The sequence below is a fragment of the Oncorhynchus mykiss genome, chromosome 30, assembly GCF_013265735.2.
Source record: "Oncorhynchus mykiss isolate Arlee chromosome 30, USDA_OmykA_1.1, whole genome shotgun sequence".
Classification (NCBI taxonomy): domain Eukaryota; kingdom Metazoa; phylum Chordata; class Actinopteri; order Salmoniformes; family Salmonidae; genus Oncorhynchus; species Oncorhynchus mykiss.
The window spans coordinates 35,553,662-35,581,074 of NC_050570.1; the positions used below are offsets into that span (position 1 = coordinate 35,553,662).

General features: G+C 43.8%; 1 protein-coding gene across 2 annotated transcripts in view; it reads right to left on the reverse strand.

The window, feature by feature from the left end:
* Nucleotides 1-23,386, reverse strand: part of LOC110520993 (solute carrier family 22 member 23) — a 31,472-nt gene extending 8,086 nt beyond the window's left edge. For both annotated transcript variants that reach the window (XM_036968866.1, XM_036968865.1), the window contains exons 1-5: nt 21,941-23,386; nt 19,826-19,929; nt 19,285-19,439; nt 12,685-12,871; nt 4,768-4,895 (exon numbers count right to left, since the gene is read on the reverse strand). In XM_036968866.1, the coding sequence (XP_036824761.1) occupies nt 4,768-4,895; nt 12,685-12,871; nt 19,285-19,439; nt 19,826-19,929; nt 21,941-22,378 (1,012 nt within the window). In that variant the 5' untranslated portion in view covers nt 22,379-23,386. The remainder of the gene's footprint in view (nt 1-4,767; nt 4,896-12,684; nt 12,872-19,284; nt 19,440-19,825; nt 19,930-21,940) is intronic.
* Nucleotides 23,387-27,413: the final 4,027 nt, after the last annotated feature.

Genomic DNA, 27,413 nt, shown 5'->3' on the forward strand with positions numbered 1-27,413 from the left:
TACAGGGAGGAGGTGAGGGCCCTCGGAGTGTGGTGTCAGGAAAATAACCTCACACTCAACGTCAACAAAACTAAGGAGATGATTGTGGACTTCAGGAAACAGCAGAGGGAACACCCCCCTATCCACATCGATGGAACAGTAGTGGAGAGGGTAGCACGTTTTAAGTTCCTCGGCATACACATCACAGACAAACTGAATTGGTCCACTCACACAGACAGCATCGTGAAGAAGGCGCAGCAGCGCCTCTTCAACCTCAGGAGGCTGAAGAAATTCGGCTTGTCACCAAAAGCACTCACAAACTTCTACAGATGCACAATCGAGAGCATCCTGGCGGGCTGTATCACCGCCTGGTACGGCAACTGCTCCGCCCTCAACCGTAAGGCTCTCCAGAGGGTGGTGAGGTCTGCACAACGCATCACCGGGGGCAAACTACCTGCCCTCCAGGACACCTACACCACCCGATGTCACAGGAAGGCCATAAAGATCATCAAGGACATCAACCACCCGAGCCACTGCCTGTTCACCCCGCTATCATCCAGAAGGCGAGGTCAGTACAGGTGCATCAAAGCTGGGACCGAGAGACTGAAAAACAGCTTCTATCTCAAGGCCATCAGACTGTTAAACAGCCACCACTAACATTGAGTGGCTGCTGCCAACACACTGACACTGACTCAACTCCAGCCACTTTAATAATGGGAATTGATGGGAAATGATGTAAATATATCACTAGCCACTTTAAACAATGCTACCTTATATAATGTTACTTACCCTACATTATTCATCTCATATGCATACGTATATACTGTACTCTATATCATCGACTGTATCCTTATGTAATACATGTATCACTAGCCACTTTAACTATGCCACTTTGTTTATATACTCATCTCATATGTATATACTGTACTCGATACCATCTACTGTTTCTTGCCTATGCTGCTCTGTACCATCACTCATTCATATATCCTTATGTACATATTCTTTATCCCCTTACACTGTGTACAAGACAGTAGTTTTGGAATTGTTAGTTAGATTACTTGTTGGTTATTACTGCATTGTCGGAACTAGAAGCACAAGCATTTCGCTACACTCGCATTAACATCTGCTAACCATGTGTATGTGACAAATAAAATTTTATTTGATTTTATTTGATTTGAGACACAGACAGAGCCAGCCAGCACCTCGGGAAATCCACACCACACAGACTCTTTAGTAATGTTCTTCTGTTGGTGGATGTGTGTGTATGAGATCTGAAATAAAACACTTTATTTTATTGATCTAGCAGTACCTATTAATCTGCTACCAGCTTTAAAATATTTTCTCAGATTTTATATCTGTGTGTGTGTCTGGGATTAAGCTGTGCAGATATTTCATCAAATTTAACTAGAGTCCTGCAGTTGCACATGTTAAAATGAATGTGCATAGTCCGTGTGTGTCACTGTGTCTGAATGACTGAATCCATTGCATACACATTTCATAACTGAAATCAGAGACCTGCTGCTGCATGTTGTGTATTACCACAATACAATCCGTGCAAATGCAATTGACAATGTGTTGTTGTGAGTCTACGTGTGACATCCCATACGTACGGTTGAAGTCGGAAGTTTACATACACCTTAGCCAAATACATGTAAACTCAGTTTTTCACAATTCCTGACATATAATCAGAGTAAAAATGTCCCTGTCTTAGGTCAGTTAGGATCACCACTTTATTTTAAGAATGTGAAATGTCAGAATAATAGCAGAGAAAATTATTTATATCAGCTTTTATTTCTTTCATCACATTCCCAGTGGGTCAGAAGTTTACATACACAACATTTTTATTTGGTAGCATTGCCTTTAAATTGTTTAATTTGGGTCAAACGTTTCAGGTAGCCTTCCACAAGCTTCTCACAATAAGTTGGGTGAATTTTGGCCCATTCCTCCTGACAGAGCTGGTGTAACTGAGTCAGGTTTGTAGGCCTCCTTGCTCGCACACGCTTTTTCAGTTCTGCCCACATATTTTCTATGGGATTGAGGTCAGGGCTTTGTGATGGCCACTCCAATACCTTGACTTTGTTGTCCTTAAGCCATTTTGCCACAACTTTGGAAGTATGCTTGGGGGCATTGTCTTTTTGGAAGACCCATTTGCGACGAAGCTTTAACTTCCTGACTGATGTCTTGAGATGTTGCTTCAATATATGCATGTCATTTTCCACCCTCATGATGCCATCTATTTTGTGAAGTGCACCAGTTCCTCCTGCAGCAAAGCACCCCCACAACATGATGCTGCCACCATCGTGCTTCACGGTTGGGATGGTGTTCTTCGGCTTGCAAGCCTCCCCCTTTTCCCTCCAAACATACAGTGCCCTGCGAAAGTATTCGCCCCCCTTGAACTTTGCGACCTTTTGCCACATTTCAGGCTTCAAACATAAATATATAAAACTGTATTTTTTTGTGAAGAATCAACAACAAATGGGACACAATCATGAAGTGGAACGACATTTATTGGATATTTCAAACTCTTTTAACAAATCAAAAACTGAAAAATTGGGCGTGCAAAATTATTCAGCCCCTTTACTTTCAGTGCAGCAAACTCTCTCCAGAAGTTCAGTGAGGATCTCTGAATGATCCAATGTTGACCTAAATGACTAATGATGATAAATACAATTCACCTGTGTGTAATCAAGTCTCCGTATAAATGCACCTGCACTGTGATAGTCTCAGAGGTCCGTTAAAAGCGCAGAGAGCATCATGAAGAACAAGGAACACACCAGGCAGGTCCGAGATACTGTTGTGAAGAAGTTTAAAGCCGGATTTGGATACAAAAAGATTTCCCAAGCTTTAAACATCCCAAGGAGCACTGTGCAAGCGATAATATTGAAATGGAAGGAGTATCAGACCACTGCAAATCTACCAAGACCTGGCCGTCCCTCTAAACTTTCAGCTCATACAAGGAGAAGACTGATCAGAGATGCAGCCAAGAGGCCCATGATCACTCTGGATGAACTGCAGAGATCTACAGCTGAGGTGGGAGACTCTGTCCATAGGACAACAATCAGTCGTATATTGCACAAATCTGGCCTTTATGGAAGAGTGGCAAGAAGAAAGCAATTTCTTAAAGATAGCCATAAAAAGTGTTGTTTAAAGTTTGCCACAAGCCACCTGGGAGACACACCAAGCATGTGGAAGAAGGTGCTCTGGTCAGATGAAACCAAAATTGAACTTTTTGGCAACAATGCAAAACATTATGTTTGGCGTAAAAGCAACACAGCTGAACACACCATCCCCACTGTCAAACATGGTGGTGGCAGCATCATGGTTTGGGCCTGCTTTTCTTCAGCAGGGACAGGGAAGATGGTTAAAATTGATGGGGAGATGGATGGAGCCAAATACAGGACCATTCTGGAAGAAAACCTGATGGAGTCTGCAAAAGACCTGAGACTGGGATGGAGATTTGTCTTCCAACAAGACAATGATCCAAAACATAAAGCAAAATCTACAATGGAATGGTTCAAAAATAAACATATCCAGGTGTTAGAATGGCCAAGTCAAAGTCCAGACCTGAATCCAATCGAGAATCGGTGGAAAGAACTGAAAACTGCTGTTCACAAATGCTCTCCATCCAGCCTCACTGAGCTCGAGCTGTTTTGCAAGGAGGAATGGGAAAAAATTTCAGTCTCTCGATGTGCAAAACTGATAGAGACATACCCCAAGCGACTTACAGCTGTAATCGCAGCAAAAGGTGGCGCTACAAAGTATTAACTTAAGGGGGCTGAATAATTTTGCACGCCCAATTTTTCAGTTTTTGATTTGTTAAAAAAGTTTGAAATATCCAATGAATGTCGTTCCACTTCATGATTGTGTCCCACTTGTTGTTGACTCATTTTACTGTGGCTATAGATACTTTTGTACCTGTTTCCTCCAGCATCTTGACATGGTCCTTTGCTGTTGTTCTGGGATTGATTTGCACTTTTCGCACCAAAGTACATTCATGGAGACAGAACGAGTCTCCTTCCTGAGCGGTATGATGGCTGCGTGGTCTCATGGTGTTTATACTTGCGTACTATTGTTTGTACAGATGAACGTGGTACCTTCAGGCGTTTGGAAATTGCTCCCAAGAATGAACCAGACTTGGCTGATTTCTTTAGATTTCCCCATGATGTCAAGAAAAGAGGCACTGAGTTTGAAGGTAGGCCTTGAAATACATCCTCAGGTACACCTCCAATTGACTCAAATTATGTCAATTAGCCTATCAGAAGCTTCTAAAGCCATGACATCATTTTCTGGAATTTTCCAAGCTGTTTAAAGGCACAGTCAACTTAGTGTATGTAAACTTCTGACCCACTGGAATTGTGATACAGTGAATTATATGTGAAATAATCTGTCTGTAAACAATTGTTGGAAAAATTACTTGTGTCATGCACAAAGTAGATGTCCTAACCGGCTTGTCAAAACTATAGTTTGTTAACAAGAAATTTGTGGAGTGGTTGAAAAACAAGTTTTTATGACTCAAACCTAAGTTTATACTTCCGACTTCAACTGTATATTCTGCATGGCCAGCTATAAACCAGAGGTGTGTGTAGACACTGGTGGAATAAGTGTGGTTCTGTTTAACTCTGGGTTTTTCCTGCCTCTCCATCTCTCCTCTTTCTCTCTACTTCTCCATATCCCCTCGTTCTCTCCACCTCTCCCATCTGTGTATCATCACCTACCACGTCTCTATCTCTCCATCTCTCTTCTTTTTCAATGTCTGTCTACATTTCCCTGCCTCTCCATCTTCCTCACCTGCTAGAATAGCGCTGGGTTCAGTTGTCATGTCGACCTGGTTCTTCCTGGCGATGTGGAGCATCATGGCTTTAGAGCAGCCGTAGTGCTGGGTGGCCAGGAGCCAACGCAGGGACTCTGGGAAGATCCTACAGAGAGAAGAGGAGGGGGGGGGGGGGGGGGGGGGGGGGGGAGTAAACATGAGAAAGAGAGAGAGAGAGAATGACAGAAGGAAAGTGCGAGAAAGATCGTATTGTCTGAGACTGCAGTGTGCTGTGTACTGTTCAAGCCAAAACCTGGTCCTGATGAGCAAGTCTTTATAGGCTAGTGGCAAGGTCCACCATATTTTTAGATACCCCTACCCGAAGTAGAACAATACACGACCATGTATTTTCACATCCCTAATGTCTCCCATTTATGAAATGGATGGTTGTGTAAAAATATTTTACTGCAAAAGTGGTTAAATTGATAGATATTGTGCCACAACCCCTAAATTCAAAAAGTGCAGAATAATGCCTGGCTGGAGGGGGGAAGGACACCAAAAGCTAATGTAACCTACATACACAAACAAACAGCATTAGGGTATCTTAATGCATAGGCCTGTCACCCCACAGACACAACAGGCGGAAATGTCAACTTACTGTAAATATGAATATTTAGGATGAATGTATGCTTTACTTTTTGTTAACTGGTTAATAGACAACCTTCCAAGTCAGATTTGCTCTCATTCACTGCTGCGTGGTCCTGACTGACAAGAATACATACAGTTACAAATGTTTTTTGATGTTGTGGCCATGGTAATCTGCTATAAGGAAATCAAGTGGGTTCAGACATCGTAATTCGATTTTTGGGGATTCAAGGTTCCTTCCCACTGGGCATAAACGTCAATTCAACGTGTATTCCACGTAGGTTCAACGTCATTTCATTGAAATGATGTGGAAACAACATTGATTCAACAAGTGTATGCTCAGTGGGTTGAAGGATTTTGTTATTTAAGGCCCTACTCTTGTAATTTAGTCAAGGTCGAATGGCCTCCTGACCTTTGGCAGTCCAGTTCCATGGTGTCTGTCATTAGTAACTGCCAGAGGGGAGGAATTATTGTGGAGTGGGCCTATCGAGAACAGTTCTGGGAGATTCAGGCATTGACATTGGAGAGGTGCAATTCCTACCATAATATGTGAAGGCCTCGTAAGTTGATGGCATTTCTTGTCAATGAGTGTCAGGTTGTGTTGGTTCATTATAGTGAACACCTGCCTTATGTGCTTCTCATCATGTGTGGTTGCATTCTACACACACTCCATAATGTCACCAAGTTAACATACATCCATGGCAGACAGACAGGATGGGGGACATGGTTTTCTGGAAAAAGCAATGTGCCAGCTCAACCTAAATAGCATAAGAGTGCCCCCCCCCCCCCGAACATCCCAATGTGGACCACTAATGCAGTGAGCCAGCGGAAAGTCATGTTGGATTCAGGAGGCCGTAATGGACTAGTCATGAATCAAAGCTCCCTTCTAAATGATAAGGAGGTGACTTAAGAGCTCAATCCTGGAGGCACAAGTTATACCACAGTGGGGGAAAGATGTAAAGTTAGGGAGAGGGTGTCAAGAGTCCAGGGTTGGATTTGCTCTCCTTACGCTGGAGCCTCCGAGTTGCCTCATTGATCCTCAAAGAGGCTTGTATAAACTTTGACAAATTAATGTTGCCATGCCAAGCAGTCTGTTGCCCTTTCTTCACTGAACAAAAATATAAACGCAACATGTAAAGTGTTGGTCCCATGTTTCATGAGCTGAAATAAAAGATTGAAGAAATGTTCCATACACACAAAAAGCTTATTTCTCTCAAATTTTGTGCACACATTTTACAACCCTGTTTGTGAGTATTTCTCCTTTGCCAAGATAATCCATCCACCTGACAGATGTGGCATATCAAGAAGCTGATCATTACTTGTGCTGGGGACAATAAAAGGTAACTCTAAAATGTGCAGTTTTGTCACACAACACAATGCCACAGGTGTCTCAAGTTTTGAGGGAGAGTGCAATTGGCATACTGACTCCAGGAATGTCCACCAGAGCTGTTGCTAGAGAATTGAATGTTCATTTCTCTACCTTAAGCCGCTTCCAACGTCGTTTTTAGACAATTTGGCAGTACGTCCAACTAGCCTCAAAACCGCAGACCACGTGTATGGCATTGTGTGGGTGAGTGGTTTGCTGATGTCAAAGTTGTGTACAGAGTGCCCCGTGGTGGCGGTGGGGTTATGGTATGGGCAGGCTTAAGCTACAGGCAACGAACACAATTGCATTTTATCAATGGCAATTTGAATGCACAGAAATACCGTAACGAGATCCCGAGACCAATTTCTTTTTTGATATCTGTGACCAACAGATGCATATCTGTATTCCCAGTCATGTGAATTCCATAGATTAGGGCCTAATGAATGTATTTCAATTGACTGATTTCCACATACTGTAACAGTAAAATCTTTGAAATTGTTGCGTTCATATTTTTTTGTTCAGTATATACCCAGACAAACGTGTTTTGAGTGTAATTCTGGCAGGCATATTGGATTTACAACCAAGTTGAATTGCACAGAAATAGTACTGAGTTAAGGTCATAAGAACAGGACACAAATCAAAGCTTTCTACATACAGATGATTTACCCACCATTTAATGCTATTGTGGCAGCCATATTGGATTTTGGGTGCCATATTGGATTAGTCAAATCTAGGGAGCCCCCCTAATGTACAAGAGGAAATTTGAACTGAAAAGAACATTACCGTTTTCAGTAGACACTGAAAACGGTAATGTTCTTTTCAGTTCAGACGAGCCCACTTGTTTTTCTTAGAGCCGATTATACCCGTTGCAAGACCCACTGGTTGATGCTTATTTATTAAACCCTCTTAGGCCTCATTGCCCCCTATCTGAGATATGGGGCGGCAGCGTAGCCTCGTGGTTAGAGCATTGGACTAGTAACCAGAAGGTTGCAAGTTCAAACCCCCGAGCTGACAAGGTCTGTCGTTCTGCCCCTGAACAGGCAGTTAACCCACTAGGCCGTCAGTGAAAATAAGAACTTTCCTAGTTAAATAAAGATAAAATATCTACTGCAGCCCTTATCTTCCACATACAACACCTGTTCTGCCAGTCACATTCTGTTAACGATCCCTAAAGCACACACATCCCTGGGTTGCTCCTCTTTTCAGTTTGATGCAGCTAGTGACTGAAACAAGCTGCTTTATCAATCTCTCCATTCAAAGACTCAATCATGGACACTCTTACGGACAGTTACAACCAGTGGATTATGGCTACCTTCTTGCCCTTTGTGCTGTTGTCTGTGCCCAATAATGTTTGTAGCATGTTTTGTGCTGCTACCATGTTGTGTTGCTACCATGCTGCCTTGCTAAGTTATTGTCTTTAGGTCTCTCTTTATTTAGTGGTGTGTTGTCTCTCTTGTCGTGATGTGTGTTTTGTCCTATATTTATATACACTACCATTGAAACATTTGGGGTCACTTAGAAATGACCTTGTTTTATAAAGAAAAAAAAAAAAGTCCATTAAATTAATGTAAAATTAATCAGAAATACAGTGTAGACATTGTTAAAACTTCTTAGGGATTGGCCCCTTTTTCCTCAATTTCTGCCTGAATGACATGCCAAAGTAAACTGCCTGCAACTCAGGGCCTGAAGCCAGGATATGCATATAAATGGTACCATTGGAAAGAAAACACTTTGAAGTTTGTAGACATGTTAAAATAGTGTAGGAGAATATAACACAATAGATATGGTAGGAGAAAATCAAAAGAAAAACCAACCGGAATTGCAAGAGATCCACAGGGTGTCAGCAGTCTATGTTCAAGGTTTCAGGCTTGTAACTTCAACAACGAATAAGAAATAACAGTTTTTGTATGAGGACACAGTCTTGGAAATCCGTGGTTTTGGCGAAGTTGCGCACCTGCTAAAATCGTTTTCCTTTTGAACATACTTCTTTCCGAAATAAATATTAGTTTGATTACATTTTAGGGTGTCTGAGGAGTAAATAGAAACATATTTTGACTGGAGTAGATTTTCGGCCCGTAGCACTCACTTCCGCCACTCACTTCCGTCATCATGAAGTGCTTTGAGAGACTAGTCAAGGACCATATCACCTCCACCTTACCTGACACCCTAGACCCATTCCAATTTGCATACCGCCCCAATAGGTCCACAGACGACACAGTCACACTGCCCTCACCCATCTGGACAAGAGGAATACCTGTGTAGGAATGCTGTTCATCGACTACAGCTCAGCATTTAACACCATAGTACCCTCCAAACATATCATTAAGCTCGAGACCCTGGGTCTCGACCCCGCCCTGTGCAACTGGGTCCTGGACTTCCTGGCGGGCCTCCCCCAGGTGGTGAGGGTAGGAAACAACATCTCCACCCTGCTGATCCTCAACACTGTAGCCCCACAAGGATGCGTTCTCGGCCCTCTCCTGTACTCCCTGTTCACCCATGACTGCGTGGCATTGCACGCCTCCAACTCAATCATCAAGTTTGCAGACGACACTACAGTGGTAGGCTTGATTACCAACAATGACGAGATGGCCTACAGGGAGGAGGTGAGGGCCCTCGGAGTGTGGTGTCAGGAAAATAACCTCACACTCAATGTCAACAAAACAAAGGAGATGATCGTGGACAGAGGGAGCAGCCCCCTATCCACATCGACTGGACAGTAGTGGAGAAGGTGGAAAGTTTTAAGTTCCTCGGCGTACACATCATGGACAAACTGAAATGGTCCACCCACACAGACAGCGTGGTGAAGAAGGCGCAGCAGCGCCTCTTCAACCTCAGGAGACTGAAGAAATTTGGCTTGTCACCAAAAACACTCTACAGATGCACAATCGAGAGCATCCTGTCAGGCTGTATCACCGCCTGGTACGGCAACTGCTCCACCCACAACCGTAAGGCTCTCCAGAGGGTAGTGAGGTCTGCACAACGCATCACCGGGGGCAAACTACCTGCCCTCCAGGACACCTACACCACCCGATGTCACAGGAAGGCCAAAAAGATCATCAAGGACAACAACCACCCGAGCCACTGCCTGTTCACCCCGCTATCATCCAGAAGGCGAGGTCAGTACAGGTGCATCAAAGTGGGGACAGAGAAACAGCTTCTATTAGACTGGCCATCAGACTGTTAAACGGCCATCACTAACTTTGAGTGGCTGCTGCCAACATACTGACTCATCTCTAGCCACTTTTTATAATGAAAAATGTATGTAATGTATGTAATAAATGTATCACTAGCCACTTTAAACAATGCCACTTTATATAATGTTTACATACTCTACATTACTCATCTCATATGTATATTCTGTACTCTATACCATCTACTACATCTTGCCTATGCCGTTCGGACATCGCTCATTCATTAATCTTTATGTACATATTCTTATTAATTCCTTTACACTTGTAAGGTAGTTGTTGTGAAATTGTTAGATTACTTGTTAGATATTACTGCATGGCCGGAACTAGAAGCACAAGCATTTCGCTACACTTGCATTAACATCTGCTAATCATGTGTATGTGACAAATAAAATGTGATTTGATTTGACTACTCTCTTCACAGAACAGCGCAAACTGTCTCTTGCCAGGAATAGAAAAGGGAGTGGGAGGCCCCGGTGCACAACTGAGCAAGAGGGCAAGTACATTAGAGTGTCCAGTTTGAGAAACAGACGCCTCACAAGTCCTCAACTGGCAGCTTCATTAAATAGTACCCACAAAACACCAGTATAAATATCAACAGTAAAGAGGCGACTTCGGGATGCTGGCCTTCTAGGCAGAGTTGCAAAGAAAAAGCCATATCTCAGACTGGCCAATAAAAATAAAATATTAAGATGGCCAAAAGAACACAGACACTGGACAGAGAAAGATTGGAAGAAAGTGTTATGGACAGACTAATCTAAGTTTGAGGTGTTTGGATCACAAAGAAGAACATTTGTGAGGCGCAGAAAAAAAGAAAAGATGCTAGAGTGCTTGATGGGATGGTCTGGGGGTGCTTTGGTGGTGGTAAAGTGGGATATTTGTACAGGGTAAAAGGGATCTCGAAGAAGGAAGGCTGTCACTCCATTTTGCAACGCCATTCCATACCCTGTGGACGGCACTTAATTGGAGCCAATTTCCTCCTACAACAGGACAATGACCCAAAGCACAGCTCCAAACTATGCAAGAACTATTCAGGGAAGAAGCAGTCAGCTGGTATTCTGTCTATAATGGAGTGGCCAGCACAGCCACCGGATCTCAACCCTATTGAGCTGCTGTGGGAGCAGCTTGACCGTATGGTACGGTACGTAAGAAGTGCCCATCAAGCCAATCCAACTTGTGGGAGGTGCTTCAGGAAGCATGGGGTGAAATCTCTTCAGATTACCTCAACAAATTGACAACTAGAATGCCAAAGGTCTGCAAGGCTGTAATTGCTGCAAATGGAGTATTCTTTGACGAAAGCAAAGTTTGAAGGACACAATTATTATTTCAATTAAAAATCATTATTAAAAACCTTGATTATATTTTGCAACTCATTTCATGTCTGTTTTCATGGAAAACAAGGACATTTCTAAGTGACCCCAAACTCCCGCAGGAAGCCTTTTGCCTTTTGGTAGGCCGTCATTGTAAATAAGAATTTGTTCTTAACTGACTTGCCTAGTTAAATAAAGGTTACATTTAAAAAAAATGAAAAATTGATCACAATAGCCACAACTTTAAGACATTTTTTGTCAGGACCATACAACAGTGAATGAGAGCAACTTTAACTTGGAATGTTGCCTATTAATCTGCTACCAAAAAGTAAAGCTTGCATTCATCATAAATATTCATAGATATATATTTACGCCTATTATATCTCTGTGTTTACAGGTCTATATTTCCAAGATGCATTAAGACATCCTAATGCTGTTTCTTGTTAATGTAGTGTATTGTATTTCACATTTGAGCAATGTCAGAGCTTGCAATATTGGGTTACATGAGCTTATGTGGCCAATCCCCCCTCCAGCCAGGCATTATTCTGCACCTTTTGAGTTTAAGGGGTGTGTCACAATATCTATCAATTGAACCACTTTAGCAGTCAAAGAAATTTACACAACCATCCATTTCATAAATGGAGACATAAGAGATGTGAAAACATGGTTGTGTTTTGTTCTACCTCGGGTAGGGCTATCCTTTTTGAGGACTGGCCACTAGCCTATTAATTATCCTCTAACCCCACAGCATGGTGGAATCCCTGGGATTTTCTCGTTTGAGCAAAAGTCTGTCCTCCGTCCTCTTTGCTTCGTCCTCTCCTCTCTCTTCTGAGTGGTCGAGGAGAGTGCCAATTAGTTAGTAGGCAAACGGAAGAGGGTCCTCCCCTCCTCGATAGCCACCTTCCATCGAGGATAGACTACTCATGTGTATCATACCAATGAATAGTTCTGAAATCTGCCACACCCCCCCTGAATCAGCTTTTGTTTTGTCAAAGGAGAAAAACATGCACACATTTAAAAACAATATGCTACTTATTGTTTTATCTACAGTATGAACTGTCTTGCATTACCAACAAATAATGTTTTTAAGCACTTTACACATTTATTTCAGGTAATTTGCTTAATGACGCGAGAGTGGAGTGGAACAGTCTCATTTGAAGAAAACGCATTTCCAACCGCATTCACTCTTCTCGGTTAACTTTTTTTTTTAAAGGAGTTTGAGAGGGGACGGAGGAGAGAGGACGCATGAGGTAAGCAAATCTAATTGATAAAAGACCCCTCAGTGTGCTGAGCTACTTCATGAGTGGGAGGAGCCACTCCCTAAGTGGGTGTGGCAATCCCCTCAGTGGGAAGGACTCCATGGTACAACTAATTTCAACCTCTAACTCTAGGAGGATTGTCTCAACAGAATGGTGGTAACATGTAAGACTGGGCGGGACTCTTTACCAGACGTAGGGCAGCATCAGGATGAAGGGGCAGATGATCATGATCTGCAGGACCTGCCAGTCATCCTGGTCCGGCCAATCACGACACAGAGCCGCCACCCCGGGCATCACCAGCTGACCGCCCACCATGAGGAAACTGGCCACCATGGTCATGGAAAAACGCCAGCCTGGCAGGCACAGCTCAATCCCTATGGGGGAGGGGGTGAGGAGAGAGAGAGGGGAGAGAAGTTAGTCATATAGCCACCATGGCCATGGAGAAATGCCAGCTTGGCAGGCACAGCCCAATCTCCATAGAGAGAGAGGGAGCGGGACAGAAGTTACAGCCAGATAAATTGGGCGGGTTCAGTGAGTTCAGTCTCGGAGCTTTTTGTATGTTTTTGCTATTAAGGGCTTTTCATCCTACTGAGACGAACCTAGCTGAGCCCAATTCAAACTGTACTGGGCTGTCCTGGTTACAAATCCACCATTGTTGCTGAAACAGTGCTGAAAAGGACAATGTGGGGGAACAGTTCTGTTCGGGTAGCCACGATAGTGTGAAAGGGTATAATGGCATACATTACTGAGGTATAGTGCTGTAGCTCTCTGATGTAGCTTAGGTGTTCAACCTACAGCTCATTCCCTCAATTAATAATTTAATACCTATCTGTGTCACAAAATTCCCTCAGAAGCCGGCAGTTAACCAACCATTAACAACCAGTTAAGAACCAGTGAACCATGAGCTCGCCTTTCTGTCAGAAATCCACACTATGGCCATTCTCAAGGGTTCAGTCAGTTCAGTCAGTGAGCCATTTCACAGTCACCGCCCATCTCTTCCCTGATTGGGCTGTCATCTCATCCCTCTACCGGCTACCCTGTGGTACAGACCAGATGGTCCACTCCAGATGGCAAGGTCTATTTAAATGCGACCAGTAGGGGGGTTTAGGAGAGGGGGGGGGGGGGGGGGGGGGGGGGGGGGGTTCTATGCTGTATGCTCACTAACCAGGGCTCATGTAATGTCACTTCCCATAGCAGAGATGACAGAGAGGAGGGAGAAAGGAAAGAATGCAGAGGTTGCAGAACACAAATAAGTGTTCTGAATGGAGAACTTCCTCCATTCATCAGCTCGCTCACTGGTTGAATAATAATAAACCAGAGAGAGAGAGAGAGAGAGAGAGAGAGAGAGAGAGAGAGAAAGAAAGAGAGAGACAGAGAGAGACCGAGAGAGAGAGAAAAAAATAAAAATTGGTTAGGCCTATTCTCATTTGGGCAAAAGTCTGTCCTCTCTCCTCTGTGACCCGGAAACCAATAAGTGGTTGAGGAGTGTGTCAATTAGTTAGTAGGCAATCGGAAGATGGTTCTCCCTTCCTCGATAGCCTCCTTTTGGCAAGGAAGCACAAGTGTATCCTACCGTGGAAGTGTTTTGATCCACACCCTCTTTGAACCAGCTGTTGTATTGTCAGAGGAGAAATGCATGCGCACATTTCAAAACGAAATGCTACTTATTTTTTTTATCACGTTACATATTTGTTTTGGAATCCACCCCTGTAAAGTGGAGAAGAAGCTTCTCATTTCATACAAGAGCATTTTCGTCCATGTTCACTCTCCTTGTCACCTCTCATCGATTACCTTTGACCTTTTCAAAAGGAGGCGAGAGTGGACCCAGGAGTTCAATTGAGAAAATGCCATAGAGACTGAAAAAGGAGAAGTGTATTGCAGCAGGGGAATATCTCCCCTTCCTCCTCCCCCTGTCATGTTCTCTACACTAGGGAGGAGAGCTAGGAGTCAGCTGATACCTGAAGATTGAGAACACCCACTCCTCTCCCCTGGAGCCCAAACACAAAGTTCTCTCTCTCTCGCTCTCTCTTTCTGTGTGTGTGTGTGTGTGTGTGTGATGAAAGTCTGCCCACTCAGCACAGCCCCCTCTGTTCAAACAGAATCAGACCCAGAGCCCAAGTCCAAACCACCTCCTCATTAGACAGATGCTGTAGCAGTCTGTATGACACTAGTTTCATGTACTGCTCACAATAAAGATGTCTCTAGAAGAGCCTGGTATATAATTACTTGCTAAATATAGCAGTAACCCCTGCTGCCTCCCCAAAAATGTAACCCCTTAGTGAGGTGTCATTATTTCAATTTGTATTTATTTAAAAAAAATCTTTATCTTTAACTGTTTATTGTTGGAAAAGGACCCGTAAGTAAGCATTTCACTGTTTTTCACGAAGCATGTGACAAATACAATTTGATATGGCACACACACACACAAACACACACACACACACACACAAACACACAGCACTGTGAGTCAGGCAGGGACTTTTGTTCCAGCTTAAAGGGAGAAAGACTCCTCTTGTGTCGATTACCTCACTGACCCCCCTTCTCTCCTTCCTCTCCTCCCTTCCTCTCCTAATCTCCTCTGCTCTCCCTCCCCTCCTCTGCTCTTCCCAAGGCTGATCCCTCTCTCTCCCTCCCTCCCCCACTTCTCTCTTCTCAGCTGAAGTGGCTCTACCCTCAAAAGCTCCCACTCCCGCCCTGTCCTCTTCCTCCACACCCTGGCCTTGTTCCCCTCCTACTTCTTTCACAAGGAGGCAAACATCTGACTAAGGCGGAAATTGATCACCTGCAGAGAAAAGAGAGAGAGAGAGATAGACCTATGAAAAGACTTCCACCCTGCTACCATACAGCGGGTAAATGCAAGCATTCCCATGACTGTGCCTCAAAAACCCAACGTCTACCTGGCCCACCACTCAACCCTGGACTTGCATAGCCTTTATGACCAGGTCCTCCTCTACAAAGCAGCAGTATTCACCTTCGCCTTGGCCGTAAAGACGTCTGCATGCTTCCCAGCCGAAACAGTTGTACATATATTAGACTCCGGAGAGGTTTCTTTGGGTTGTTCGGGTACACACATTTTTTTCTGGAGGCAAGCCCGAAGTTCGGAGCCAAAGTGTTTGCTCCTCCATCGGAAATTGGTCAAAAGTAGGGATTTTTCAATAGAGTCTTTGTTGATAGACGACTTGTTTTCATGCACATTTTTTTGTGAAAAATACTGCACCAAACATCTTAGTTAAAGCTCTAAAGCAAAAACTTAAAAATTAATGACTTATTTAGTAAATAATGTTTCTGCTACCGTCTCTTATGACCAAAAAGAGCTTCTGGATATCAGAACAGTGATTACTCACCCGGACAAAGATTTTTTCATTAAGTCTGACGCTAAGAATGTACTGCTGCTCGCGGACCAGGCCCAAATCTCAGCAGATCCAGGTGCCTTTTGAGAATTTGTTGGCGAATGGGTAACCCGCCTCTACCATCTGTCCTATTGACCAACGTGCAATCACTGGAGAATAAACTGGATGAGCGCTGTTTGAGACTATCCTACCAACGGGACATTAATAACTGTAATATCTTATGTTTCACCTAGTCGTGGCTGAATGACGACATGATAATATTCAGCTCGCTGGGTTTTCTGTGCATCGATAAGACAGAACAGCTACCTCCGGTAAGGCGAGGGATGGTGGTGTGTGTCTATTTGTCAATAACAGCTGGTGCGCAATCTCTAATATTAAGGAAGTCTTGAGGTTTTGCTCACCCGAGTTAGATTAGCTCATGATAAGCTGTAGACCACACTATCTATATTTTTCGTAGCTGTCTATTTACCACCACAAACCGATGCTGGCACTAAGACCGCACTCAACGAGCTGCATAAGGCCATAAGCAAAGAAGAAAATGCTCATCCAGAAGCGGCACTCCTTGAAGCCGGAGAATTTAACACAGGAAAACTCTAGACCACCTTTACTCCATACAGAAATGCATACAAAGCTCTGCCTATCCCTCCATTTGGCAAATCTGACCATAATTCTATCTATGGCTCACATCAACAGCATCCCCCCGGAAACCCTAGACCCACTCCAATTCACATACCGCCCCAACAGATCCGCAGATGATGCAATCTAAATTGCGCTCCACACTGCCCTTTCCCACCTGGACAAAAGGAACACCTATGTAAGAATGCTGTTCATTGACTACAGCTCTGCGTTCAACACCATAGTGCCAACAAAGCTCATCACTAAGATGCCTTGGGACACCTTGGGACTAAACACCTCCCTCTGCAACTGGATCTTGTACTTCCTGACGGGCCGCCCCCAGGTGGTAAGGGTAGGCAACAACAAATCTGCCACACTAATCATCAACACGGGGGCTCCTCGGGTGCGTGCTTAGTCGCCTCCTGTACTCCCTGTCATCAACGACTGCGCGGCCAAGCATGACTCCAATGGCTCCTTTTTCTTGTCTCTCATGGTTTGAGATTCCTTTAGGTGCCTTTTGGCAAACTCCAAGCGGGCTGTTATGTGCCTTTTACTGAGGAGTGGCTTCCGTTTGGCCACTCTACCATAAAGGCCTGATTGGTGCAGAGCTGCAGAGATGGTTGTCCTTCTGGAAGGTTCTCACATCTCCACAGAGGAACTCTGGAGCTCTGTCAGAGTGACCATCGGGTTCTTGGTCACCTCCCTTACCAAGGCCTTTCTCACCCAATTGCTCAATTTGACCCGGTGGCCAGCTCTAGGAAGAGTCTCAGTGGTTCCAAACTTCTTCCATTTAAGAATGATGGAGGCCACTGTGTTCTTTGGGACCTTCAATGCTGCAAAAATGTTTTGGTACCATTCCCCAGATCTGTGCCTCGACACAATCCTGTCTCGGAGCTCTACGGGCAATTCCTTCGACTTCGTGGCTTGGTTTTTGCTCTGACATGCACTGTCAACTGTGGGACCTTATATAGACAGGTGTGTGCCTTTCCAAATCATGTCCAATCAATTGAATTTACCACAGGTGGACTGCAAGTTGCAGAAACATCTAAAAGATGATCAATGGAAACAGGATGCGCATGAGTTCAATTTTGAGTCTCATAGCAAAGGGTCTGAATACTTTTTAAACTAGGGTATTTCTGTTAATTATCTGTAATACTTTTGTAAAAATGTCAATATAACTGTTTTTGCCATGTCATTATGGTGTATTGTATGTAGATTACTGAGTTTTTTAAATATTATTTTTACTCCATGCTGTAATCGCTGCCGAAGGTGCTTCAACAAAGCACTGAGTAAAGGGTCTGAATACTTATATAAATGTGATATTTCTGGGGAGTTTTATACACATTTGCAAACACTTCTAAAAACTATTTTTGCTTTGTCATTATGGGGTATTGTGTGTACATTGACGAGGGGGACATTTTTTAAATCAATTTTAGAATAAGGCTGTAATGTAACAAAATGTGGAAAAAAGTCTATGTGTCTGAATACTTTCCCCCGAAGGCACTGTATGTCCTACAAACACATGCTTAGTACTGTTAGAAGCGTAAGAACGGTGGAGCCGATGATAAGAGTCTGAGATACAGCCGGTCCAAAGAAACCTAAAATGTACTTCTTTTTTATCCCCATTTTTACTGTTCGTAAAAAAGTTTGATCTTTTACCTTTTTGCAACTTGCCATGCCTTCATTTTTTGTCTCTCCTTGATGTAAATATATATCCCCTGTCCAATTCACAGTTTGTCCACTAGATATCAGTAGGAGATCACATGATGTTGAGAAGTTGCTAACACTAAGATTTGAATCAAATTTCCAAAAAGACAAGGGCTGTAGCTTTCAAATTATATGTAACTTTCTATTTTCTTGCAGGGCCCAAACAAGAGTTTAAAAGGGTAAGAAATGCTGATATTAGAGAAAGAACCTGATCAGGTGAAAAAAGGTAATGGCACAGTTTTTAGCAGAAGTCATGATGGAGGGGGAAAAAAACGCTTTGTCAGCCTCCCTTCTAGTATGGCCTGGTATCAATGACCTTACACAAACACACACACACACACACACACACACACACACACACACACACACACACACACACACACACACACACACACACACACACAGAGAAAACGTGACTTAGAGGTTTTAGACAGTCCTTTGTTTGAAGCCTTCTGAGACAAACACACAAACAACACCAACACCAATCTGAGGCTACACATTCACAAACACATGCATAGTACACAACAAAACGATTTAAACTAGAAATCCTATATTCATCACATTTTAGCCTCAAAACCATCTTCCCAAGACCACCTTCATAGAACCCCCCCCCCCCCCCTTAGCCCCAACCTCAAACTGACTGACTAATCTCTCTGGTGATAAAAGGCCTAGGGGGCAAGGGAGATGAGTGGGGGGTTGGAGGTTAGGTGGTATATGGTGTAGGGGGTAAGTAGGATAGAATACCAGGCATCGCTGTAGATAAAGGACAAGATAGACAACACTGATGTCCCCATCAAGGGGTGGGGTGTCAGTATGCCAGACTTTGTCAAGGTCCCCCCATCAAAGACCTTTAAGTGATAGTTCATGCTAATCATCTTATTCATGCTGTGTATTTAATCGAATTACACATTGTTGATGCCTTCTCAGAGCCCATTGAGGTTTAAAACGAATTTACACCCCCCCCAGTCTATGAGGACCTTCTTGAACAAGGGACCAACCAAGCTCTAATTTACCAAAGCACATCTATCAATCTGATACAGGTAGGAAACAGGAAGCAGAACGTCTAGAGCAGGAAGTATGAAGTAGATACCAGGAAGTGGAGGTGCCCTACTTACTCAGTATGTAGAGGGAGAGAGTGAGGCCAGCTAGACAGAAACCCTCAAAGAAACGCAGTGTGCTGAACATAGTCACGTTGAAGGAGAACGCTACGCTCAAACCAAACACCAACATGAACAGCACCGAGACGATCAGAACAGGTTGACGACCGAACCTGAGAGAGAGGAGAGAGAGAGAGAGAGAGGGGGGGGGGGGGCAGACATAGAGAGAGAGGGGGGCAGACAGAGAAACAGAGCGAAAGTGAGAGAAATGGTGTGAAATGGAAGTGGAGAGGAAGAAATTAGTATTTTGGTCTGGAAGAGAACATTCCAATCCTCTACAGTCTGTTTGGTTCAGAGGTCAGCAGGTCATTGGGTCAGAGTTGTGAACCAGTTATTCTATAGCCTCTGTTGCTATAGCCTCTGTTGCCTACAGACAACCTCAACACGGAGAGCAGTAGGTGTTTCAACACAAGACGATGCTCTATTCTGAGATGTATGGGAGAAGGGGATGCAGCCACAGATGTGAAATGAAAGAAGGGGACAGTGCAGGGTAGTGTACCAGTCGGCTACGACTCCCATCACCAGGTAGCCGAAGATAGATCCCACTAGGAAAGAGAACTTAGCGATGTGAACCTTCCAGGCTGAATCACACACCAAGTTCCACTGCAGAGAGAGAGAGAGAGAGAGAGAGGAAATTAAATATATTGTTAACAATATGAAATAATACCTCAAACATCCTTATTGGTTATGAGTATTTTGTATCACCTTTTACCCCCAACCCCTCTTATAATTCCACTAGTTCCTAATGCAACAAAAATCTATATTTTCATGGTCAATTTATTTGGTGGTGAAAGAAAGAGAGGGACAAACATACACCATATATATATCAACAGCATTATATCCCACAGCAAACACCACAACAGGAAGAGTAATGAGTCATTCGTTAGAGAATAGAGAAAAAAAAACTAAAAGATCCCTATGCACAATTTGGTTGGAGTTTTTTTACCCTGAGAACCTGTGTGCAGATGGAAGGCACAGACAGCACAGAGTGGTGTGATTTATCAACACTGTCTGTCTCTCTTTCTTCCCCGCTCTATCTCTCTCTCTCTCTCTAATTCTTCCTTTGTCTCTCATACACTCTTTCTCTATCTCTTTCTATCCCTTGCTCTCTCTCTCTCTCCCTCCCTCTCGCTCCTTTTTTCTTTCCCTCTGTTATGCTCTGAATGTGTTGATTATTCATGAAGGGCGATTTGGAGTTTTGAGTGTGCAAACATGTTGTAATCTCATGTGTACCATTCAAACATGCCCCACAAGGAAACCAGAGATTGTGTGTGTGTGTGTGTGTGTGTGTGTGTACATGTGAGGGAGAGTGATATATGAAAGTCTGAAGATATATTTGAAGTCACAAAGAGCCTGTCTGTGTTCATGAGTATCAGATAATAAGAACATCTATGTTTTGTGTCAATGCACACAATGGTGTAGTTCATTTAAAACAGCTTTCAATGTGTGCATTTTGGTGTGTGTGTGATGTCAAGCAGCTGTTAGTGAAAGAGTATGGCTGTTTAACAGTGACTCACACCCTGCTGAGCCCCCAGCTTCGTTCCAGAGCGGAGGGAGTGAGAGAAGAGGAGGGGGAGAAGAATGGAGGGAAAGATAGAGGGAGGGAAAGAGAGAGAGAAGAGAGGGATAGAGAGTTGGAGGGAGAAATGGAAGAGAGAGAGAGAGAGCAGGATGGGAGAGGGAGCAGAGAGAGGGATGATAAAGAGCGATACAGGGATTGAGAGAGATGAAGAGAAAGAGAGAGATGGAGATAGATGGAGGGGGAGAGGAAAGAGAGGAGAGAGCAGGAGGGGAGGAGAGAGAGAGAGAGAGGGAAAGAGAGAAAGAGGATAAGAAGGAAAGAGAGATGATTATTGGGTATGAGTGATAAGTCTGCAGTGGCCTGGGCAGTGTGAGATAAAGAAAGACACAGTCTGTAATAGGTGTATCTAATGGCTATTTAAACTCAGCATTATCAGAGAAAGCAGATGTCTGGCACTGTACACACACACACACACACACACACACATAGACACAGACACAGTAAAACATCCATAAAGGATCACACACACTAACAACACACACACTGAAACCTTATCTCATAGAAGTTTAAGATGAAATTGATTGTTTGTCAAACCTGCTCATATGCTGGTTCATGTGTTGGGGTAACAAGAGACAGCGTACACCTACTCTTCTTCTATGATGGATCGTGGAATAATCACATTCCTTGCTCTCATTAGCACCACAGAGGCTACACTGCCACATATATCACATTAAACACTGAATAACTAAATTAGCTTGCATGGATAATTATACTCCAGAGTGCAGCGTGTTTTTGATAATGCCAATTCAGGTCACAGGATAAATTAAAGTGGTTGAAAAATGAGTTACTGTGTGCTCTGAGAGCAAACTGTGATCTGTTTTACAGTAGGCCTATGGCACAGAATGGAACACTGGACAGAGTGCATGCGCTGTCCATGGTGCTGGGTAGGCTACATTTCTTTGAGAATTAGCTTGTGCCCGCCCTATAGTTGCATAGGATGCAGTGTTGGTGATTCTGATGATTAGGCCTATTATGTATTTTCAGACGCAGAAATCATCAGAAGGAAGGTATGGTATATGGAGCACACGTTACCTTGGTAACCACGTTCTGACTGAGTCCCGTCTGCAGCTCGAGTTTCCACTCCTTGCACTCGCACTCCATGCCGCCGCTGTAAGGCACGGGCTTACCAATGTCTCCGTTAGTGGCGGTCACCGGTAACTTTGAAGAACCAACGGTCCAATTACTTCCGTTAACAAGAGGCTGCACGCACGTGCCTTTTGGTTGCGCCAAAAGGAAATAATCCGAAAACTGGCTAAATCCGATAAATAAAGCCGGTATCCACGTCAGAACAACGAGCTGTTTTTGGTGTTTCCCAAATCCCCCGAGAGACGGTAGTACCGTGCCGTCGACGTGCGGCAGGAGCCTAGGTGCCTGTGTCTGCTCCAGCCGCATGAAGCCGTTCTCCGGTGGCGGTTGTTCCCGGTCCTGCGGCTGCGCCTCCGCCACCGGCCGCTCTGGTCCCGCTGCCATCTATCTATACAACAAAGAGGTGCCAAACCCCACAGCCAAACTCCGGGCGCTCTGCTGCCCTGTCCACACCGCTCTGCGTAAACCCTTTGTTACAAAGGAAACCCGGAGCGCAGGCAGACCAATCTTGTGTGTCCAACAAAGACGCATAGAATGAGGTCTGGCAGATTACCGAGCGGTTGGTCATCTCACCATGGTGCTCCGGTTAGAATGGGCCGACCGAATAACAGTTTCAGGTGGAGCCTGGGTCTCAGGGGAAAGCCGAGGTGAGGACACAGGCAAGGTGGTGGCTCGGAGAGGCAGGCATGCTTACCATGTGCTTTGTGTTCCAACCAGGTATAGCTTCCATGTCGGGCTAACACACAGGCAAAGAGGTGTGGGTGACCGATCAGTCTAAACTCGAGGCTGCACATCTGCTAGCCCCTCCACGCGCTCCACAGGTAACACACCTGTCCAATCCTTGACCCCTCGCAGGTATTGTGGTGGTGGTCATTGCTCCAGTTTACAGACAAAGCCAACCGTTATCCTACATCTCGTCCGGCTCTCAAACTATAAGAGATCACCGTTTGATTTCCATGAACAGGTAACCTATTTCTCTATTCGTCTGGGTCTCCAGTCCTGAACAATTCGATCCCACACCCAGTCTCAGAGATAGAATCAAGCCCCGCCCGCCCTGGTCGTGCACCGCGCTGTGATTGGTCAGTGTTTACGGGGCGATTGCACCACTCACGCGCAATTGGGCATCGGTGCCGTAACCCAGGCCTACCAAACGGCAACAAAGATCTCCTTTGTTTAACCCGTGTCCCATTTCCCATAAAATAATAAGATGAGTTTATGCGAAATACTACAATTACTGTTTATTGTCGATGAGGGTAGGTAGATTAACTGAATATGTGTTGGAAGCTATAATGATTTGTGTCAACTAAAGCGAGCGAGGGGCTCCCAATCACAGTCTACCGAGCTCAGTTGATTATAATATCCATGTCAGAATGTCTGACTCATAAATAGATAATAACGTTTGCATTTCTGGAGATGACAATAGCCTGTCACTCAGGTGGGTTGCAGCTGCAGCCTACTGTACAATTATCACATTGTCGCCTCCGCAAGGTGATGTGTGGATAGTATGACGCCAGAGGGCGCCAAATGATCACAAACTAAGGGCGAGTGCAATCAGAGATCAGTACATAATAACGAGATACTCGTGTCTCCGCCCTAACAATGGGAGTCGTTTTTCTAAAGGCGGGAAGGTAGGCGAAACGTTTTAGGTCCAAAATAAGCCGATAGAAACCGAATTGGGCTTATATTTGACATATTTTGGCAAGAGTGAAACCTTTCTCTTCGCCTCTTCCTCTCTGGTATAATGCATTGCCTAATGTTTGACAGTAGGCAGGTTCCATTGACCCACGTTTAAAGCCAATTTATGCTTGCTTGGAAATGTGGTCGCAGGCGCCTATGGAGGGTGTGACGCAATGGCGGAGCCCCTGTCGGCATGCAGAGGCCAAATTGAGCTCCGTACCACATCGCTGTACGCCTCCCAAATTTGTAACAATGCGGAGGGCTCCATATAGCGCCGTATAGCTCCACATTGACATGACTGGTAGGAGGGGGCTGGAGGTCCTGCCTGTATAAAACAAATCTCAATTGACAACTTCCTTCACAACAGCTACAGCTCACATCACCTTAAACGCTGCATGGACAAAAGTCGGCAGATATATGTAACGGATGTGAAATAGCTAGCTAGTTAGCGGTGGTACGCGCTAAATAGCATTTCAATCGGTGACGTCACTTTCTCTGAGTCCTTGAAGTAGTGGTTCCGCTCGCTCTGCAAGAGCCGCGGCTTTTGTGAAGCGATGGGTAACGATGCTTCGTGGGTAATGTTGTTGATGTGTGCAGAGGGTCCCTGGTTCGCGCCCGGGTATGGGCGAGGGGACGGTCTAAAGTTATACTGTTACATATAGATGAAGACTTTTTCTGAAGATCAATTACATTTTTATCAGTTCAACAAGGGTGGATTTTTGTTTTTGTTAGAGTGAAAAATTATGCTGGCTCATCTAACCAATAGGCGGCGCTATCACCGGTCCTAGGTTGGTAACTGTTCTGTGAGCAATAGAGTTAGTTAGTTGAGTATTGGTCTCCATGATAGGTAGTGGTGTAAATCAGTTCCTAATAAATTACAAGTAAAGATTACATCCTGTGTCCTCCAATTATATGTTGGTCTATTCGATATACTACATTTGGCGACGAGACAAAATCGGGAAAGAAGTTTTCGGTGAGACTACAGAGTTGTATGAGTTATGAACGGTGAAACTACCGTGAGTGAATATTAGCATGCTAGTTAGCTAGGAAAGGCTAAGCGAGTGAGAGCTACATGGGGAAGCTAGCAAATGCCTTCTTTTTGGAAGCAGTGACTGGACGACAGAAAGGATGGAAGGCACAGTAGGATTGGTGGCACCATTTGACTACAAGACACAGTTGTGGGAAGAATATTGCGAAGTTTTCAACAATTTTTTTTGTTGCAAATGAGATCGCCAACGCAGCAAAGCAAAGGGCCATTTTACTGAGCTGTGTGGGCGTGCAAACCTACACCTTGATGAGGAATTTACTGAGCCCGGCGCAAAGCCAGGAGAGAAATAATTTGAGGACTTGGTGAGTCTACTGAATACAAATGTCAAGCCTTATTTTCCACCATAATTTGCAAATAAATTCATTAAAAATCCTACAATGTGATTTTCTGGATTTTTTTTCTCATTTTGTCTGTCATAGTTGAAGTGTACCTATGATGAAAATTACAGGCCTCTCTCATCTTTTTAAGTGGGAGAACTTGCACAATTGGTGGCTGACTAAATACTTTTTTGCCCCACTGTATGTTTTCAATAAACATTGGAGATTAAATATAGTTTACATGTAGTCAACAATCTAAGCCAACCCCGTCTGTTTTACCCCATAGTTGCACACGTGTTCAGTTTCGCTGCTTAACAACCAACCCTTTCTATAGCCTAGTGATTATAAGGGCGGTACTGAAATGGTCTTCTACATGAAAAAACTCCAAGACTCGATATAGCTTACACAAATCAATCCACCCACACTGCTGCTATTAAAAGTTTGACACTTCTGGAAATGGAAGGAAGGATTCGGGTTGATAAAGAAAGGGTGGTTTATGCGTATGTTGCTCTGCATTTCCATGACAACAAGCATAGGGGTCATAACCCAGGTCTCCAACAATAGGCCTACCTCACACACATAGGAGCAACATTCTGCAGTTACATGTTTGAGCTAATGTGAGACGCTCAGTCTTGCAATAAATGAATTATGCACACACACTATACCCTGACAGTCAATCATCATAAACACTCACTTATGCAAGCAAGCACACACGCACGCTCTCATGCACACACTCACTCACACACACACAGACACACACCTACACACACACACACAGAAAGAGCTGTGAGATTCCTCAGAGCCTGCTGAGTTCGTTGGGGTAGAGTCGTTCTGGTCAATGTCAAGTACAGAGGCCAAGGCTGTTCAGTCTGTGTACAGTGTACAGGATAGGCTACCCCACATGGTAAACAACACATTACTGCAACATTATATTCAGAATTGACACCATTTGAGACCAAGACACATTACTGTTAACCTTTTAGAAGAGCTCATGCCTAGTGGTGAAGATTGAATGTCTTCATATTATCTTTATATTATCTTTAAAGGGGCATTCAGCAGTTGCTACATCTATTTTTGGACTTGTAAATGAATGATAATTACCCATTGATTCTTGAAGAATACAACATATAAATGCCTAATGAACTTAGTTCAACTGTCTTACTCCATCAAATCAAAGTTTATTTGCCACGTACGGCGGATACAACAGTGAAATGCTTACTTACAGGCTCTAACCAATAGTGCAAAACAGGTATTAGGTGAACAATAGGTAAGTAAAGAAATAAAAACAACAGTGAAAAACAGTAGCGAGGCTATATACAGTAGCGAGGCTACATACACCAGACACCATCAGAACCCAAAATATAAGCTTGTCTTACTCCAACACTTTGTAAACAAAGAAAATGTTAACAAACACTATATAGTCTTAAAACATGGTTAAAACTATAATTGTGACATCATGGATGGTCAGTCCTTGCATCCAAAGCTTTGTCTATGAATTTGAGAGAGTTTACATTTCTCCAGCCCTATCCCTCAGCTTTTTACTGAACCAGGGGCAGGGAAACGCCTTGTTATTGTTTCTACTGCTGATTGCCGCTTTAAAGATACTGTAAGATGATAAGATGGAAATAGGTATAACTCATTCTTTATTGTGCTGATTAAAATCAGTAAGATTGACTTCCAGGTTCTCTCTACAAGTGACAGAGTGCTGTCAAACTGGTTTTTCCTGTGGACACCACCCATTGTCTTGGATGAGGGATCTGCATATTGTTAGTGTCTAGGCATGTGTGTTACAGTGATAAAAGGATTTACCAAACTAGGTAACACTTTACTTGACACCCAGTGCCTTTAACACATGCTCATGCTCATAACCATGTCATAATATGTCATAACTGCTGACATAACATGTCATAATCTGTCATAATATAGTCATAACACTGTCATGACCCATATATTTACACCTGTTGTGACATATATTGCGTTACTTTATGGTTGGTTATGGCCTACATGAGCTTGAGTTTGTTTGTTTCTCCTGCCAAGAAGTTCCCTTTCGTTTGAAAGTTTGTTTCTCACATCATTTGTCATAAAGTGCATTTTCCACAAGTTATTTACAATATGATGAAAATAAATGACGGTAGAGAATCTATTACAACTACAACACCGTCATGATGCATTATGACCATCCTGTGTCACTTTACTTGGACTAAGAAAATATACTTTATGACACTGTCAAGAAGCATTATGACCATCGTAATCACATATGCCAGATAGGCCTATTATGCACACCTACATCAGTCATCAGTCAAAAAGAGGGTGTCTTGTCCTGCTCTTGCATTCATCCCAGTCACCAGCAACAGAGCATTGGGGTAGGTGCATGTCT